The sequence below is a fragment of the Catharus ustulatus genome, chromosome 11, assembly GCF_009819885.2.
Source record: "Catharus ustulatus isolate bCatUst1 chromosome 11, bCatUst1.pri.v2, whole genome shotgun sequence".
In the NCBI taxonomy this organism is placed as follows: Eukaryota; Metazoa; Chordata; class Aves; order Passeriformes; family Turdidae; genus Catharus; species Catharus ustulatus.
The window spans coordinates 17135414-17153154 of record NC_046231.1 but is presented as its reverse complement, the minus strand read 5'-3'; the positions used below and the strand labels follow the sequence as shown (position 1 = coordinate 17153154).

The 17741-nt window shown below is 43.7% G+C and overlaps 1 protein-coding gene across 1 annotated transcript in view; it reads right to left on the bottom strand.

The window, feature by feature from the left end:
* Positions 1-16074, bottom strand: part of LOC117001433 (c-Maf inducing protein) — a 128646-nt gene extending 112572 nt beyond the window's left edge. Inside the window, exon 1 of the mRNA XM_033069784.2 lies at positions 15430-16074. Coding sequence (XP_032925675.1) covers positions 15430-15717 — 288 coding nt within the window. The 5' untranslated portion in view covers positions 15718-16074. The remainder of the gene's footprint in view (positions 1-15429) is intronic.
* Positions 16075-17741: the final 1667 nt, after the last annotated feature.

The window sequence follows — 17741 nt, the reverse complement described above, 5'->3', positions numbered from 1 at the left end:
AAAAGTGTCTAAGCCCAGCCCTAAGGCCTCACTGACACTACCAAAACTCTAGACAGCAGGAGCACATGAAACCACAGGAAAGGGTATTTCCTTCCACTGACCAACCCTGCTGGGCCAACGATCAAATCAAAAGATGTAAGATACAAACTATACACTCAAAAATTCAATCAAGATGCAGGACTCTTGATTTTGGTTAATTTCTACTCAAAAGAAAAGTGTATCTTTTCTTTTTTTAACAAGTATCTCTGTAAGTAGTAAACTGCATTTTTCTGTGCAATGCTTGCCATGCCATAAAACTAATAAAAACCCAGTCTGAAGCACTGCCTAAGAGGTCATGTGGCAAATGCCATGGGACCCACTCAGTACTAGCTCTCACCTAAGCCTGCACTGGGCAAGAGTCAGAAAAACAGGCACTTGGGCAAAACCAGAACCAGAACACATCTGATGCTGAAAACCATGATATCACACACAGCAAGGCTGATTTCCATAAGTGTAGCACATTCTCTTCTCCAGTTTAAATCTGCAAATGGTGGGCTGCAGTGTTTATGTTCTGCTGCCCACACACGGCATCAGATCTGCCCACTAGGAACACATTACTGTCTGCAGGAGACAAGCACCCATCCTTTCCAGAACAGACCACACACTGTCATTGTATTTCCAGGTCTCTGCAGGGGTATCCTATGCCACATCCTGTCTCTAGAATATAAAGATGTGCTTCTGCTGCTGTGGCCAAGGCAATGGTTGCAGGTGGTGATCAGCTCCTAAGAGGAACCACCCCTCCTCCTGCTGCACTGCACTGAAGAGCCCAGCAGCAAACAGCTCCCTCCTCATCTCCACTGCTCACATTCCTGGGCACTCAGAAATGCACATCTTTACACAGCTTTGTCCCCACAGATGACAGATAATAGTGCAAGTGAAAATTCAAGCTACACAGCAAGAGGTTTAATACAGGGCAAATGTGATGGACAACACACACAACCTCTTCCAAAGGTCAAGATTTACTCGCAACCAGAAAGATCCTGGATTTTTCCTTCACAGATGAGACCTTCAGTTCCCTGATGAGGAAATGAAGTGATGTGACATTAAGCAGCTCATGAATCTCTTCAATTAATGCATTCTGCACAACGGAGACTTCCAGGGAATTATCTGCAACCACAGCAGTGCCTCATTCCCATTGCTGTGTCCCTGAGAATGAGTCACTCCAATTCCCAGATTCTTGCTGCAGGCAGAGAGCTAAGGACTATTCCCTGCCTTCGTCAGGCAAATGGCTGGAATCAAACACTGAAACTACTTGCACAGAACTTTAATTAAGGTTACCTTATTTTCTGAAACTATGAGAGTATATTTACCATCAGCTCCCCACTCTTCATGTTGATTAGGGCTTATGCTACAGGAGGTAACATTTCCATCCCACCACCTTCAGGGAGCAACTGAATCATGTCCCCAACAACCATGCAGAAGAGGGTAAAGAGGAAAAAGCAGTTCTGATAGGGGAATGCCTTACTGCTCTCCATTATATGATGGGTCAGGAAGATCAGCTTCATCTGCAACAGGGCCCTCCCAAGCCACCAAATTATTTATCCTAATACCATGCCAATTTAAGAGATTTTACCAATATTAAAGTAGCTTGGAGAATATAGGGACATGACTGTGGCTGGTTGTACACATTTAGCAATACTGCAATTTTAATTAAAAATAAAAAAAATCCCCAGAAGAGACACAAAATCTGTGTTACAAGTGGTTTCAAAACTGAGAAAGCCTTTGCTGAATACAGCTGGTAGTCTGTGTTTCATGTGATTTGCAAACTAGAAACACTGGAATTTTAGGCCAGGAGGGTGTCATTGACTAATGGGGGTTCTCCCTTCCCTCTGGAGTGTAGGTTTACAGAAGAATAAAATCATGTTCTCCAGGCAAGTTTATATGAAATGATTTATCTCTAGCCAGCTGCAGTCAGACATCTGCTTGTTTTTACTTCACTACAGAGAGATTCACACCCCCCCTTATCTCCAAAGGCAGCCAAGATTATATCCAATTGTAAAGAGAAACCTCCAGCAATTATCCAAACTAAAATTTTAGAAGTCAAGTAAATTACACAGAGACCACAGATGCACCTAAGCCCCACCTAAGGCTGAAGAAGCCCTATTTAATGAACAGGCTATTGACTTTAAGGCAGAGACATCACCTCTGTATCCCGTGGTTTACACACAGATCTGCCCAAATACATGAAGGTATTTCTTTGTTTTGAGAATCCCTCACATTCCACATGGGATCACACAGACAGTCCTCATGTGGTCAAATAAAGTTTGTGAACCCATGCCTTTATAGCTTTTCCACATTAATCTGCACTCTGGGCATATATCCAATTAAAGCCTCATGTATAGATCACTAGGTTACTAACTGGCTTGCATACTGGGGGGAAGGGAAATAAGCTCATGACTGCACAATTTAACACTGCCTCTGCTTTCACTTTTGCATGCACCACTCTTTTTTAATCTAGTCTTACCATAAATAAAGAGTAATGACGCTTGCTGCAGAGCAGCTCGGGTCCCTGCATGCTGGAACACACAGTAGCTGATGCAGAATGCATTTACATTAAACTTAACTCCAGTGCAAAGCAGACAAGGTCTTTTCACAAACACGCTACAAAAACAGGAAGCAAAGGGGGAAACTTCACAGTGTTTGGAAACAGCAGAGCATTGTTTGTACACGTTTCTATTACAATTCCAAAATAAAAAAACGGCTAACATGAAATCTGAGCACAGCAAGAGCCTTAGATCAGACACAAAGGTCTCAAGACAGCAGCACTCAGAAGATCTCCAGGTACAGACTGTACAGGCAAGAAGATGCACAGGGCAAGTTTGTTCTCTTATTTCTGCTAAGAAAATCTGACAAGTAGAGACACAACCTCCCCAACCCTTGACGTTAAACCTAGATAATGTTACACTACATCTTTATCTCAATTAAAGTGGGGATGATAAATGAAGAGGCATTAGGAAACACATAACCCACCAAACATAAACATTCCCTTCATTTTTTAACTGAGTTCAAGAGGGAAGGCACAATGGCACAGCCACATTGTGGGCTATCACTGCCCCACGAGAAGAAGCTGCACTGTGGACAACATCCCTAAGAGATGAGTCAAAACGTTCCAGTCACAAGCAACCACACACTCAGACTTCCCTTTTCAGCTGGAGCACACTGATCCATCCAACCCCTAGCCTGAAGCTGCTTTAATTCTTTCCTCCCATCACCTCCTTTCTTTCCCTTCCTCCTCCAAGCCCACTCAGGCTGTGCTGTAGCACCATGAACACAATATATAGACAATATACAGTTAGTGCTGCCTTGATCCCAGCTCATCCCAGGTTTAAAACTGACCAACCTACACTCCAATCCACAGGCACAGAGAACAGAGGACCTGCTCCTATTTGGGTCAGCACCACCCAGGGCTCAGTGCTTTCCCCTGCTGTCTATCTGTATGAGCCTGATACATGGTCAACTCCCACAAGAGATTCTGTGATTTCACCATATTTAAAGTACATTAGTCAACCCAAGTCACCAGGGATACTTGACATAATTTACAATAAATCAGGAGATTAATTTCAAGGGAGGCACTGACATAGCACCAAAAGAAGTGCACACTAATGTTAAGCAAGAAGCTGCTAGAAATAGGTCCCAGTGTCAACAAATTTTTCACTATAAACACCACAGAAAGAAGATGTTGCAGTCTTCAGGGTAAATGCTGGGCTGCAAAGGTAAAGTGGTTACCTGGAAGTTACCTGGAAGAGGTATGTCAATATTTAATACCAAAGTGCATGTCCGGTCCTGCACATTTCATTTAATTTCAAGCTTTTCCAGCCTTATTTCCTGTTTCATTCACAGCAATCACAAAAGATTAATTACTCAACCTTAGGAAATGTATTTTCAGTCGGACAAGACATGTTGACCATGTCCCCACTTTCACCTTCAGGAACAAAGGTGTGTGCCAACACAAGTTTCATGCTTGCTGCAATGTCCACATTATTTGATTGCAAAGTAGATGAGATTTTCAGCACCAAGACTTCACTCAAACCATTTGCTCCTCTGGGAGAGGAAGAGTCTGTTCCATGGCTCTGGATGTTACGCTAATTTTTAGTTCAAAATTAAAAATCTTTCCTCAAAAGTCACCATAACAGCATTGACGAAAAAAAAAAAAAAAAGAAAAAAAACACCAAGAAAGAAAAAACCTGGAGGATCTGAAAGAACCACGAAGAGTAGAAAGAAAAACTAAAGTAATGCTGAATAATTTGCACTTGAGTAACATCTTTCATCAGCACTCTTCCATATAGGGGCTGCATTTCATACCAAACATGAGAGGGAATACTACTTCAAGCCCTTGTTACACAGCTGGAGTGGTTATTCCTTTAGTAAGGAATATCTGAAGAATTACCAGTGTTCCTGCACTGAAAGAACAAGCTGAAGCTCCTTTCCCAATTCAGTAATTGTGCTACTGTAACTATTTATTAAAGGCAGAAGTTTACAGCAGTTGCATAGATGTTCTTCTGGTTTAAACAATGACTGAACGACATCTGTGACATGACGTTGTTTTCTCTTCCTCCAGACACCCAAATAAACCTCTCTGTTCTACGTTCCTGTGCATAAGGAACACAACTGCTTCACTGAACATGATTAATCTTCCACAAGGAATCAACAGGTACTCAGACCATGGGCGTTTCACTGAGCAGCAAGACAAGGACACAGATGGGTCTCATTCAACAGAGTCTATCGAAAGAGACGGAAATCTCTGCCACAAAAATAAATTATGTTCCTCAACAATCACTGGGCCCTTCACAGTTTCGTTCCCCTCCTCCCAGCCTCTTCCTCAGAGCCAGGGTAAGCTGCTCAGATGACAGAACACACAATCATCAGAGCACAGTGGAGCCAGAGCATTCGAGGCAGGCACACAACTCTCCGTCACTGACATCCCGTGCCCTGCCTGGCGTCAACAGCCCAGGCAAAGAAATCTCTCCTTGTGCAACCACCCCTTCAAGTTGCCAGGAACAAAGCAACATCAGATCCCCAGCAACAATAACTGCATGGCCACCAGAAGAAAGATCTGCAGAACTGCATTATCTTGCACAGATCCTCTATTTAAGAGTCTACATAAAGTTCTGCCTTCAGTTTCCCACCTTCTTACAGCTTACATTGTACCAGAGAGAAGCATGGTGTTTTAAGATGCCTCTGCAATCATATTCTTCTCAGGGGGTTCCTAAATTTATGATCTCAACATCAAGAAGTTTGTACAGTAAATCTGAGGTTTGAGAAGGGAGAGAACTGCCAATCTTTTCACAAAAAAAGAATTGCAACACCCTGCTTCTTTAACAATTTTGCAAGCTCACTCTCATCCTGAAAATTTCAGTGCAGTCAAGGTTTCCCTGACTTACTCTTTATTTCTGAATTCAGTCTTAACAGCCTCTGAAGCAAAAGCAAAGTGGTAGGTTGTCAGAAGTGACTATTAGGAGAATACACAAAGCACACACGCTGCAGAAAGCGAAGACTTGAACTGATTGGCACCTGGCTCCCCAGCAGATATTTTCTGTGCAGGAAGATTGAAGGGTAGTGAGAAGAGCACGACACTCTGGGCCACGTTCTGCTGTCAGTCATTCTCCCACGCTTCCACTGATTTTTAATGACATTTACAACCATTAAGAAAATGAATAGCCATCAAAAATCAGGAGGGAAGACGCAGCCTAGCAGACAATGCAAAGGAAAATCATTTCTGCTCCTGTTTCCAGCAGTGATTTATTGGGAGCAGTAGGGCAAGGCACTACTGATCCTTGGTGTCCAACTTCAGGCCCTCCAGATGCACACACCAACTAAGAGGGAACTGCACACTAAGCATGAACCAACAGTGGCAAACATGTCTAATCTACATTTATCTGAGTCTTCATTTTCCCCACATACAAAAACACTGACCCTAAAGCACTTGGAAGTGGTTGAAGCACAGTGAAGTTGAAACCCAAGAATTACTAGAATGAAGATATTATACTTTCATCCAAAAAATCTTTATTTCCCTGTTTTCAAGGCCAAAAATAATCCCTCTTTTTTTTTGTTCACAGGTCAAACAGAGATTCATGTTTATGGAAAAACCTACACGCCCTTAGTATTTTGATTGAAAAAGCTGGAGTCCACTTGGCAAGTTTCAAAATCTTTTTTTTAAAAGCAGTCTCTACTTTACTATTAATAATACCCATCCCTAGGAATGGATAACTAAGTCATTCAGTTTTATTCTAGACAGCAAAAACAGCCTGCTCACAATAGTCACTAATTTTATTACAGTAGCAAACAACAAACTCTTGTGGTACAACAGAATCCCACTACAGCAGGAACCAGCCTTGGTAAGAGGTACCTGCCAATCCCAAGCACTTATATTCAAATAGCCAAAACAGACAAAGACTGAGAAGGGAAAAAAAAATTTAAAAAAAGCAGTATCTCAGCTTCACCATTGAGAAATACCTGCTCAGTGCTGTTTGAAATGTACTGCAGGGAAGGCACCACAGGGTAGCTTTACAAAATTTAGAGGGGGAAAAGGTGTTCTTTTAAAAATTGTTGGAACTGTCTTACTGCAAATGCATTTACCTTATGTTGCTCAGTTGATGTTAATTGCCCATACATAAATAAAAAATGAGGCCACTTCTTTGTTGACAAAATTTTTGCCTTACCTTTGGGTTTACATCATCAGATACCTCACCCATAAAATATGTACACCTTATTTCTAAGAACAAGATACTATTTCTGATTCTCATCTGCTAATACAGTTTCTCTTTAGGTCTAAGAAAGACATTAAGCAAAATATAAATGGAAAAGAATTGCATTTGGGAATACAATTATCTATTCTCCACAAAGCCCTTTGATATAGCTTAATCTCAGCTTTCTTCAGGCAACACTTACTGTACCACATGCAGCATCTTTGAAAACAAAATCTTACAAAACCTAAATCCATTTCTGTGTGCTAATAAGGTCTGAGTTTTACATTTTTCAAAAGGAGAAAAATATTTTTTTATTTAGCCTTTCTTTAAGCACTAGAAATCTAAGAAGGAAAAGTTCTCCAGTGACAGTGTCGAGCATTCAACATTCCCATTCTTAATATCAAGAAATTAGTGATATGGAGTTTAAGAAGCATTAGATAACCATTTTTTAGTCATCTTTTTTGAAGTCCTGGTAATTACTCTTTTAATCAATGAAAGCAATTATTCCTTTTAAATTTTTCAGTGAGAAAATCATGCAATCCCTCAGTCACAGGAACAAGAACTTCAGGGAGGATGCAGCATACTTTAAAAAGTGCAAGAGCTCTTACCCCTGAAACAAGCTGATATTCTGAGCAGACATGGCAGAGAGGGGCTCCAGAAGAGCATTACTCCATTTTAAACCTCCCACTTTGCCATGGCCTCAGAAGTGAAAATGGACACAGGTGCAAATATCAGGCAAGGTAACAGCAGAAGCAGCAGCACCATCTTCCTATGCCTTCAAGGAACTGGGAGCAGCTGCCCCTGCACAGGATCCACCCTCCTGCAAACTTCAGCCTCAACCACATACCACAGCAGCATTTCAGCAAATTTCGAGACCAAATGGGGGAAAAGAGGGCTACTTGCAGCAAGCAGCATTTTTTCCTTAATAAAACTCTATTGTCTGAGGAAGGGAGACAGGACAGAGCTGGCACACATCCCACAGAGCAGCAGGGATGGCTGGAGGATTCTGAGTGAGGTTTTCCCCATAGCTGAATGTCACAAACTCACTTTCCACCAGGACAGTGTTGTCTAAATGTTGGCACAAGAGCAACAGCTTCTACCCCAGTTCTGCCTAACAGGGAATTTTCCAGCAACCCTCTCACTCACGGAAGAGCCATTCCAGCCACTGCAGGTCACCTGGCACCTCGAGATCTGCCAAGCAGAGGCAGAAAATGGGGCTCTGAGAGCTGTACAAGGCTGAGAGTGGAGCCAGCCATGTCCCCCAGCCAGCAGCCAAGTGCGAGCTGCACGATGATCCCTCGCTGAACCTTCCTGGCTTTCTGAACAGCACATCCTGCCATTCACGTTACAGGCAATGAATGGTAATCCCTCTCCTCAAATTACCCTCCTGATTTCAGCAGAGCGAGACCAAGAATGTACGTGACTGAGTGTACTTCCAGTTCAGATTTAAGTAATTGCAACTTGACGAGTTTCTTAAGCTCAGTTAGTAATGGCACACATCTAGGAGAAACACTCAAATCCAGAAAAAACATACACCTTTTTATTAAACTTCTCAAAAAGGGAAAAATACTTAATATTATTTAAAAGCTTACTAAAAACTCGGATTAAAATAGGAGAACATAGCCTTCACCACACCCTCATGCCCTGGACACCAGAGCCTGTGACCTGGCAGATTACCTGCTTGTATTTCCCATTTCACTGGCCCTGTCCCATCAGTCATGGGACAGCCCAAAGGGCAAAGTCAACAAATCACTTTAAGTACTGGAAATGGCAGCACTGGTAACAACAAATGCCCACAAATCCTGCAACATGGGTCCCCTCTTCCAAAACCTAGAGAGTATTGTTAAATTCTCCTGATTTTTAAGCCTATGAAGTAAAGGCCTTCTAACTTAGCATCTGGTTCTGACTTCTTGGTGTTTTCCTCCACAACCACAAGAGCTAAAACTTCACTCACCACTGACGTGATCAGTTATAATGTATGCTTTCCAATTGTCTTTTCCCTTTCCTGGTGTTGTCCCTGCATTCTTAAATATTGTGCAAAACAGGAAAATTTTACGCAATGATTTAATAATACATTTTTTTTGGCACCAATTCCAGTCTACCATGTTTCCCGCTCTCCTCTTCCTCAATAGTCTAGTGGACTATGCACCGAAACACATCACCTCCTGATCCAGGGGAGAAGACAGACAACAAATCTGAAAAAGGTTCAAACAGAGAGAGTGTTCCCCAGCCAGCTCACAGAGATTTTTCTCAACCTGACCCTGCAAACTGTTAAGTGCTTACAAAAGATGGATTGACAGGGTATGGCACAGATGCAGAAATGAATGGCACAGGCCAGGGCTGACTCAGCCAGCACTGCTGCCAATGACACTGCATCGGCAGATGGTGCAAAAAAAAGTTATTTTATTGAGTGCACATACATGCACAAGCTCTCTGAATGGATTATACGTGCTCAAGTATCAATCATCTTCTAACACCTGGCTGTTTGTGGAATCAAGCACTGTGTTATCTGTGAACACACAGAACAAAACTGATGCAACTAGCACTGCTCAAAACACCAATGAACAAGCCACAATCCACCCATGCAACCCACAATCTAATTACTTCTAAAGACTCCAAAAGACTTGAACTATTTGAGGTAGGTCTCTTTTCTCATAAATCCTATATGAGGAGATGAGTAAAACCCTATTAGGTTAGCCATGCTTATTAACATAGAAGGAAATTGTTTCGTGTTAAACTCATCTGTTACCTAGTGATTTCAAAAGTACCAACAAATTATACGCAATAAATTGATCAGTTCCCAAAAAATCACTCTTTTCTATGTTTTAAACCCACCAGCTTTTTCCTCCAAAAAGGTCCCTCAGTGCACACAGTTCTGTGAATGATTTTGGTGGGACCAAGGCTTCAGCTGCTAACAAAGCAAACCCAACCTTTTACACTGGAATATTGATACAGATGGGACTCTTAGCAAAGCCTCTCACCTGTGAAAAACCAAACGCTCTTGTTGAGTTTCACAGAATAGTAAAATGGTTTGGGTTAAAAGGGACCTTTAAGGATCACCTTGCTGCACCCCCTGCCATGGCAGGGACACCTTCCACCATCCCAGGCTGCTCTGCCCTGTCCAGCCTGGCCCTGGACACTTCAGGGCAGCCACAGCTGCTCTGGGCAGCACATCCCTTCCTATACCCACCTTGGATGATCTATCAGACTTTTCTCATCACTATCATAATTACAGTTATAATGTTCCACTACAAAAAAAATAAAGTATTACCTCAGAGATCCACAAAGGCCCAGCCCTGTGAGGGATGCTGAGCTCTTCCAAGCCCTGCTCTGATGCAGGATCAGGTCCCATGGAGGACCAGAGGCAATTTGCAGTCTCTCCCATGGGGACTATTACCACCACATCGTTACTAGCACCACATCTTTACTCCCCAGCCAAAACGAAAAATGAGGCACAAGTATTTCTGAGTATCCTTTTTATTTATGTTCCTGAACATGTAAAATTTACTGGCTGGGTGCTAACACTAATAGCCTTGAGAGCTCTCACTCTGTCAATGAATATAGCTTCTGTTTTCATATTTTATATAAGCTCTGTGACATATAAACACATACCTTAACACTACTGACTTATAAATATGCTTTTTAACCACTGCAGGAACTATATATGCAAAGGTATGTTTGATAGGCATTAAACAAGTTTAAAGAAATATCGTTTTAGGTTTTCTTATGTCAAACTACTAACTAATACAGCAATAAAATAAGTTTGTCACAGCAGAGCAATATTCCATTAAATCACCAGGTCTTCAGAAAAATTTGGGGTTTGCTAATGGAGGCACATGCCTGCCTTCACTTATGAAAGAGAATCAGTCTCATCAGTATAGATAACATGGAGCAATTTGTTCTCAATTTGCAGAGAATTCCAAATTGTCATGGCTTTTATGCAAATTATGGCATTCAATGTTCTTTCTGATGCACCTGAATCAAATAACAGGGAGACAGCAACAACCCAGAAAAGGCAAATATACACTCAGAACCTATAGGTACCACTTCTCATCAAATGAAAGCCATCATCTGCAACAGCAAATGACAAGAATTATAAAATATAAATAATAATTTATCTTTCCATTATTGTAACAAATAAAAAAAATCTTAAATCGTTTTGTTATTTACGTGTTCATAGTTATTTACAAATGTAATGATGGCAGACACACCAATCTAGTTTAAAGTCACATTCATAGAGCCTCATCAACAGTGCAAGACTTAAAGACAGCACTTGGTTTTCTGAACAGACTGTTTATTATTATGATAATTAAAAATTCATATTAATTCTACCTGCAATCTGGATAATACTAAAATATTCCCTTTTCAGGAAAGCTTTAAAAAATTCTTCTTGTAAGACTGTTTTGAAACTTTTCAGCTCTGCATAATACTTCCCACTTGAGCTAATTGTTTTCAAAGGGAAATTTAATTTTTAAAAGTGTGTTTTTCTAACTAATGGGAATCTGTGCTAAAGTAAACAATGAGTCCAGCTTGATAGGAATTTTTGCTCTATCTTTACCAAAATAAGGAAGGAAAGACATGTAATAGCATGCTGAAACACATGCAGTAGCAGAATTGTTGAATTTTAAAAAACAATTAGAAGACAATTTTCTACTCCACTTCTCCTGTTTGAAACAGATCATCCTGGCCTGTCTCATTTAATATTAATTGGGTATGTTCTTGTCTCCAGAAGAAAACACAAATGCAGTTCCCTAATCCACTTACATTCTTGTTGCAAATGCATTTACGATTAGCCAGCCTGTCAATAAACTATTGTCCTCACACATCATGTCTGCACAGCAAAATGTTTAAAAGAAACTCAAGTCTTTTCAGGATTGTCACCAGCTTTGAACAATACATTTACATTACACCCAACCCACCTGCCACAGCAAAATCGACAAATGTGAAACAGGCACGAAAAGCCAAAGTTTCCATCTCCTTGAGGGATATTAATGAGTAACTTCATGGTTCCAATAAAGCCTTATCTTCCCAAATGGGAATTAGAGAGGTCATCCCTAGCCAGAGACAATGAAGCACTTATTTATTCTTTCCTTGTCTGCTGCACATACATATGTATCACAACTCTTCCCTGCAACCCAGGACTCTAAAACTGATTGTCCTCAACAGCTACTCCCCACTGCTGCAAGAGAAAGAATGAAAGAGAAAAGCAGGGCAGAGGTATCAAAGAGACAATGCAGAAAGAGATTAAAGACACAGCACAGTCATGACACTTATGTTTAAACTACTGAAAATCAAATTTTACATTTCTCTCGAAGAAAGGGTTACTCCTAACCCCACCCCATCCCTCCCAAAGGAAAAAAAAAAGTAAGAAATATTAAATTGGACTTCATTTCTGTATTTGTTTTCACTATCACTGCTCCTCAAGCTGTGCAAGGACAGATCTCACTGGTAAAAAAAAAAATTAGTAAGGGTGCTACATTTGAGTTTGGTAGGTGTTTTTAAAATAAACATTATTCCTCCCATGGGGGAGAAAGTCAAATTCATCCCCAGGCAAGCTGCTGTCTGACAAACAAAGTTTCTAAGTGTCAAAATTTCCTACTGGGACTTTAGCATTTACAGTAACAAAACAAAACAGAAAAAAAGGCTACAGATCTGTATTCGCTTTCTCCAAAAAACCCTTAACCAGAGTGAAACCCTGGACGTGATGCGAGTGAAACTAATGGTGACACTGTGCTATATTTAAGCAATTCTTTGAGAAATAATCACATGAAGCAAACAATGGAAACACACATAAATCAGATTAAGTCCTAACACCTACAGTTATGGGACCGTCCACAAATTAATCTTTCCACATTTGTTATCTGGGTGCATATACCAATTCAGAATACACTTATTTTATTATTATTTTTTGATTAATGTTGACTTAGTTTAATCGAAACTTGTCAATAATGTCAAAAAAATTCACTTCATAAAGAACATTATTTTTTCCTCCCTGAATTCTGCTGAAATAAGATGGCCTAACCACAGCTCCATTGCATTCTTGCATAGCACTTCTGCTACCAAAAACTATCTTGTCAGCACAAAAATCGTAGCTGCCTAAATAAACAACAAAACTAGTTATCGCTCAAAAAAATGTAGGTAGAGTCTCTATATTCAGACTTATATATGTGGGCACATACCATGTCTATTCATGGAATAAACTATGGATGAATAATCCATACACAAACTAATGTTAACTTCTATACTGCAGCCCAGGGACTGACAAGTAAGAGCTTGTGGGGAGAAGAATTTAATTCAAATACACATCTCAAGTGACAATAAAAAGGATAAAAAGTGCTTAGAATCAACAAATAACTTACCCTTTGTACTCAGGGACATAATTGGCCAGATCTGGATTTAGCTGTCATTACAACTTTTGCTTTCAAATGCAAAATAAAGTGATGTTATTTTCCCGTTCCATTTTATTCATGTTATACAGAATGCAGTAAAACTCGTCATGCCAGAGGATTTGCAAGGGGATGATGTGAAGGTTAATTACTGGCTGCTCATAAAGCATCCTGCCTGTCGAAAGCCCCATGTGTAAAAACGACCCTGTTATCAAAGCTGTTGAGTGCACCCAACGCTCACTTTCAATGGACAGAATGGATATTTTTCTTTAGCTGTTCACAACCAAATTAGTTGCATTCAAATATCTACCTCCAGTTTGAGGAGGTTTTAGCAGAGTGCCTGTACCCCATTTCTGTAGGGGATGGAGGTTAAACTACCACGGATTTTGCTTAAATCACACCTTTCCAGCTCAACATGAAAAAGACTAAAATACAGATATCACAGAACCAATGTCTGAAAGATACCTGCTAAACCTACCCACAGAGCCAGGCAACAAGTGAATGCAGATCTTATCCCTGTGCCCTAATTACCCCCTGGAAACCAAAGACACTACTGGAAATAATAAAGCACAGATATTTCTGTGTACAACGGTACTTGTAGGGTGAGAAAAAATGGTAAGGCACAAGACCAAGCACGAAGAGCACTGCTCAACAAAATGGAGCCTGCAATGCTACACACAATGCTCTAGTATCTTCTTGCTATTTATACACATAAAATAATTAGGAATGAGAACACCTCAACATTAATTAAAGTACAGCCCCACAGGACTCCAGAAATCTTTTCAGAAATGGTTTCTCTGGTGACAGCCTTGCCGGCGAGCAGAGTTTTGACGCGTCCTGTAAAAACACAACTTCATGCCTGGTATTGCCACATTGCAGAGAACAACATCTGAAGCGTGATCATGCCTCTCTCTACCCATATCCTCCTCCTCGGCTTAGACATAGTCAGCTATGGATACAGCCAGGGAAATGCCTCATCTCCACTAATATTCAACTCCCCCTCTACAATGATGGCATCTTAACAAAATGAAGAACTGCAAAAACTCCTCGTGCTTGTGTCTTTCAGGAGCTTTCTCCAGCGGTGCTCGACCAAATCCTCCTTCTCCCTTTAAACAGTAGTTCTATCAAAGAAAGAAAATATTCCCTTGGAAACATCCTTGAGAGCCCAATGGAAACGGCAAGCAGAGATGTCATTGTGGCACAAAAAAGAGCTCTGTGAGAACAGGCAGCTGGCCTACCTGAAGGTTAAAGTAGCTCCCACTGAAAAAACTGCTCTGAATACTTCAGAGCAGAGCAGAGCATGATGCAGGAGAGACATTTACACACATTATGTCTGTGTGCCAAGGTGTGAAAAAACCCAACCTCCGAGCACAGCACAGGCTGGATGAAATCCATTGAAATACACCATTAACAGAAATCTACACAAAAGCCAATCCACTCTCTCGTATCAGTGTCCTATAGGAAGGCCAGAATGAAGCCATTGAGAAAAATGAGACATTTACATACAAATCAAAAAAAAGACAGGATCCAAGTACCGACTGATTAAAGATCAGTGTAAAACATGTTTTGTTAATCGCCTATTAGATAAAATCTGTGTAATCACTCTATATACTCCACAAATATTCACATAATATTGGCCATTAAATTTTAAGTTGGATATGAACGCATAAATCACATTTTTCAAGACTGTATCCGCCTATTGTACATCTTCTGTAACGCTGATATCACCACCTCGCATTTTTCTCTTGCATCATTTTCCAGCAGGAAGAAAAACCCTGAAGGAATCTCCATATTTTCCAATCCCATTGCTTGTATCTGGGCAGGTTATGTGACCGCCAGACCAGAGCCCCCAGAGCAGGCCTGAACCACAGCAAAGTCCGCGCACAAGCCGAGCCTTTCGCTCTCCATTTAAAAGCATCCTCCACCTCCCTCACCTCAGGTATCTGAGTCAGGTACCTGCCGACTTTGGTTTCGGATAGAAAGGGCTTAGTATGGTTGGTGATTGTATGTCGGGGTCGTGTTGAGAGGGAATTTTTTCTTTTTTTAAAAAAAAGGAAAAAAATTTCAACAACAGTAATAACAGAAATAGTAGCTTTACTGGGAAATTATTAAAAAACCAACACCGAAACTGCAAAAATAAACATCCACAGGATTACGAACAAGCAGAGGGGGAAAAAAAAATCCTTTCAGGATTTTCGCCGGCATTCCGGCACGCAGCGGAGCCGATCCCCACCTCGCCCACCGCGGGTCCGGAGCTCGGAGCTCGGGGCAGAGGGCGCGGGCATCCCCGGCCCCGCCGCACCCGGGCGGGCTCTTACCGTGGCCGAGGCGACGCTGTTGTCCGCCAGGGTCAAGTGGTGCGGCTCCCACCGCCGCAGGAATTTGGAGGTGAGGATCTTGCTGAGAAACGTCCGGGGGTGCCGGATGACACACACCTGGATGTCCCCCTCCTGCAGCAGCTTGTACCTCATGCCGTTGCAGTGGAGCAGGGCTCTCCGGCACGGCGCGGCACCCATTTTATTCCCCTCGGGAGCGGACATCTCGCCCAGCAGCGGCTTGCTCTCCTCGGGCTGCCTGCGGTCGCTGCCCCCGCCGGAGCGATCCATGGCAGCCCCGCGGGCCGGCTCGGGGGTGGCGCTCGGCAGCCCGCGGGGACCGGTCTCTACGGCGGGTAGAGACGGGTACAACCAAACAAAATAAAATTCAAAATAAAAACTATAACAAAAAAAAAAAATCCAACCCCCACGCGGCAATTAAAAAAAAAAAAATTACACGCTGAAGAGAAAAAAAAAAAACCAACAAAATCTGTCGGGGAAGATGGGGGTAGGGACTGAGCCGCACCGAGGGGAGAAGGGGGAAAGGGAAGCGATAAAATCCTTATTCAAACTTCCCAATCCGCCGCCGGCGGGTCACAGCGCCGCGTCCATGCTGCCGGGCGGGCGCCGGCCGAGCGGAGGGTCGGCTCCCGCGGGGGCGGCGGACAAAAGCCGGCGGTGGTGGCGGCGGTGGCGGCGCGGGGGGCTCCTGACGGCGGCGGCAGCGGCGGTGGCGGCGGCGGGGGCTGCGGGGCGTCCGGCCGCGGCTCCTTCCTTCCCCCCGGGGCGTGTGCGCGGGAGCGTGCGGCGGCGCGCGTGCATGTATGTGGGTGCGGGTGCGCGCCCGTGGGAGCGGTGCGAGTGTGTGTGAGTGTGTGAGTGTGTGAGTGTGTGTATGAGCGCGCCTGCCTCTGTGTGTGCGTGTCTGTGTGTGCGGGTCCCCACGCGCGCCGCCGCCGCCGCGGCAGGAGGAGGAGGCGGCGGGAGCGGCGGGCGCTGCCGACACAGCCCCTCTGCCGGAGCCGCTCCGCGCGCCGCGATTGGCCCCGCCGCCGTCACGTGCCGCCCTGCCTGACGTCAATGGCCGCGGAGCCGCTCCGGGCAGCGGCGGCCGCGGGAGGTGCGCGGGAAGCGCCGCGCCCCTCACAGAGCCCCGGGATCGTTCGGGCTGGAAAAGACCTCTGAGATCATCGACCTGTCAGCGAAGGCCGCCTCGCCAAGCAGACCGCGGCACCGAGTGCCATGTCCTGTCTTTTCCTTAAACACCTCCAGGGACGGTGATTCCTGCGCCTCCCCGGGCAGCCCGGTCCAATGTCTAATCGCCCTTTATGTGAAGAAATCCGTCCTAACGTCCAGCCTAAACCTGGCCCAGCGCGGCTCTCCGGGGCAGGAGGCTGGGCAGGGCTGGCGGTGCGGGCACCCCAGGCCCCTCCACCATGAGGGGAACCCCCGGTGGAAGCTGAGGGAAGGCGGAGGCTGCGGTCAGAGCCCCCCGCTCGCTGGCCGGAGCCCGGGCAGGGCGCAGGGGTTGTGACCGCCTCTCCTTGTAGTGACAAATCATCGCAGGGTGAGTTTTGAGCATCCTCACTCCAGCGTTAAGCTCTTTTACACCCCCTGCAGAGAATGGCCGAGGAAGCCCGTGCCAGGCTGCTGGCACTTCAGCAGTGATAGATACTCCCTTTTCCTCTGGCTTTAGGGGGAAACTGGGAAAGGCTGCGCTCCCCAATGCACCAGGGAGAGCAGCACCTTCTCACTATGCTCGGCAGGTCCTCTGATCGTCCACGAAGCAGCACAATCGTTTATTAAAAAAAAAAAAAAAAAAAGCAATGAAAAAACCAACTCCCTTCTAAGCCCTCTAAACCGCTTAACAGCTGAGGGATGCTGTGTGCAATACGGATGCCGTGCCCAGAGATATGATACCATCGATACTTGCTTTTTTCTCAGTGGTAGAACCCAGATCTCATTTCCAATTTCCTCATTGGCACAACCAGGTTAAGACCAATTAAAGAAAATACATTCTATCTAATACATACACATGCCATTGAACTGTGGGTATTACCAGAATTTAGAAGGAATTTACAGGGCTGTTTGCAACATATTCAAAGAAAGTATAAATCTTTATACTTGAAATACTTAAAAGTGTAAGTTCCCCTCTGATGGAGGGAGGTTGGGAGAGGGTTCACACTGTGGTGAGCCCATTATTACAGAGTGTGAGCCCTGACTTGGTTTCTGGTGGCATCTCCCCGTGCAGTGGCTCTCAGACAGGTCACCATGCCAAGAGAAGTGCCAGCAGCTGTGGGCAGCGTCACCAGCCT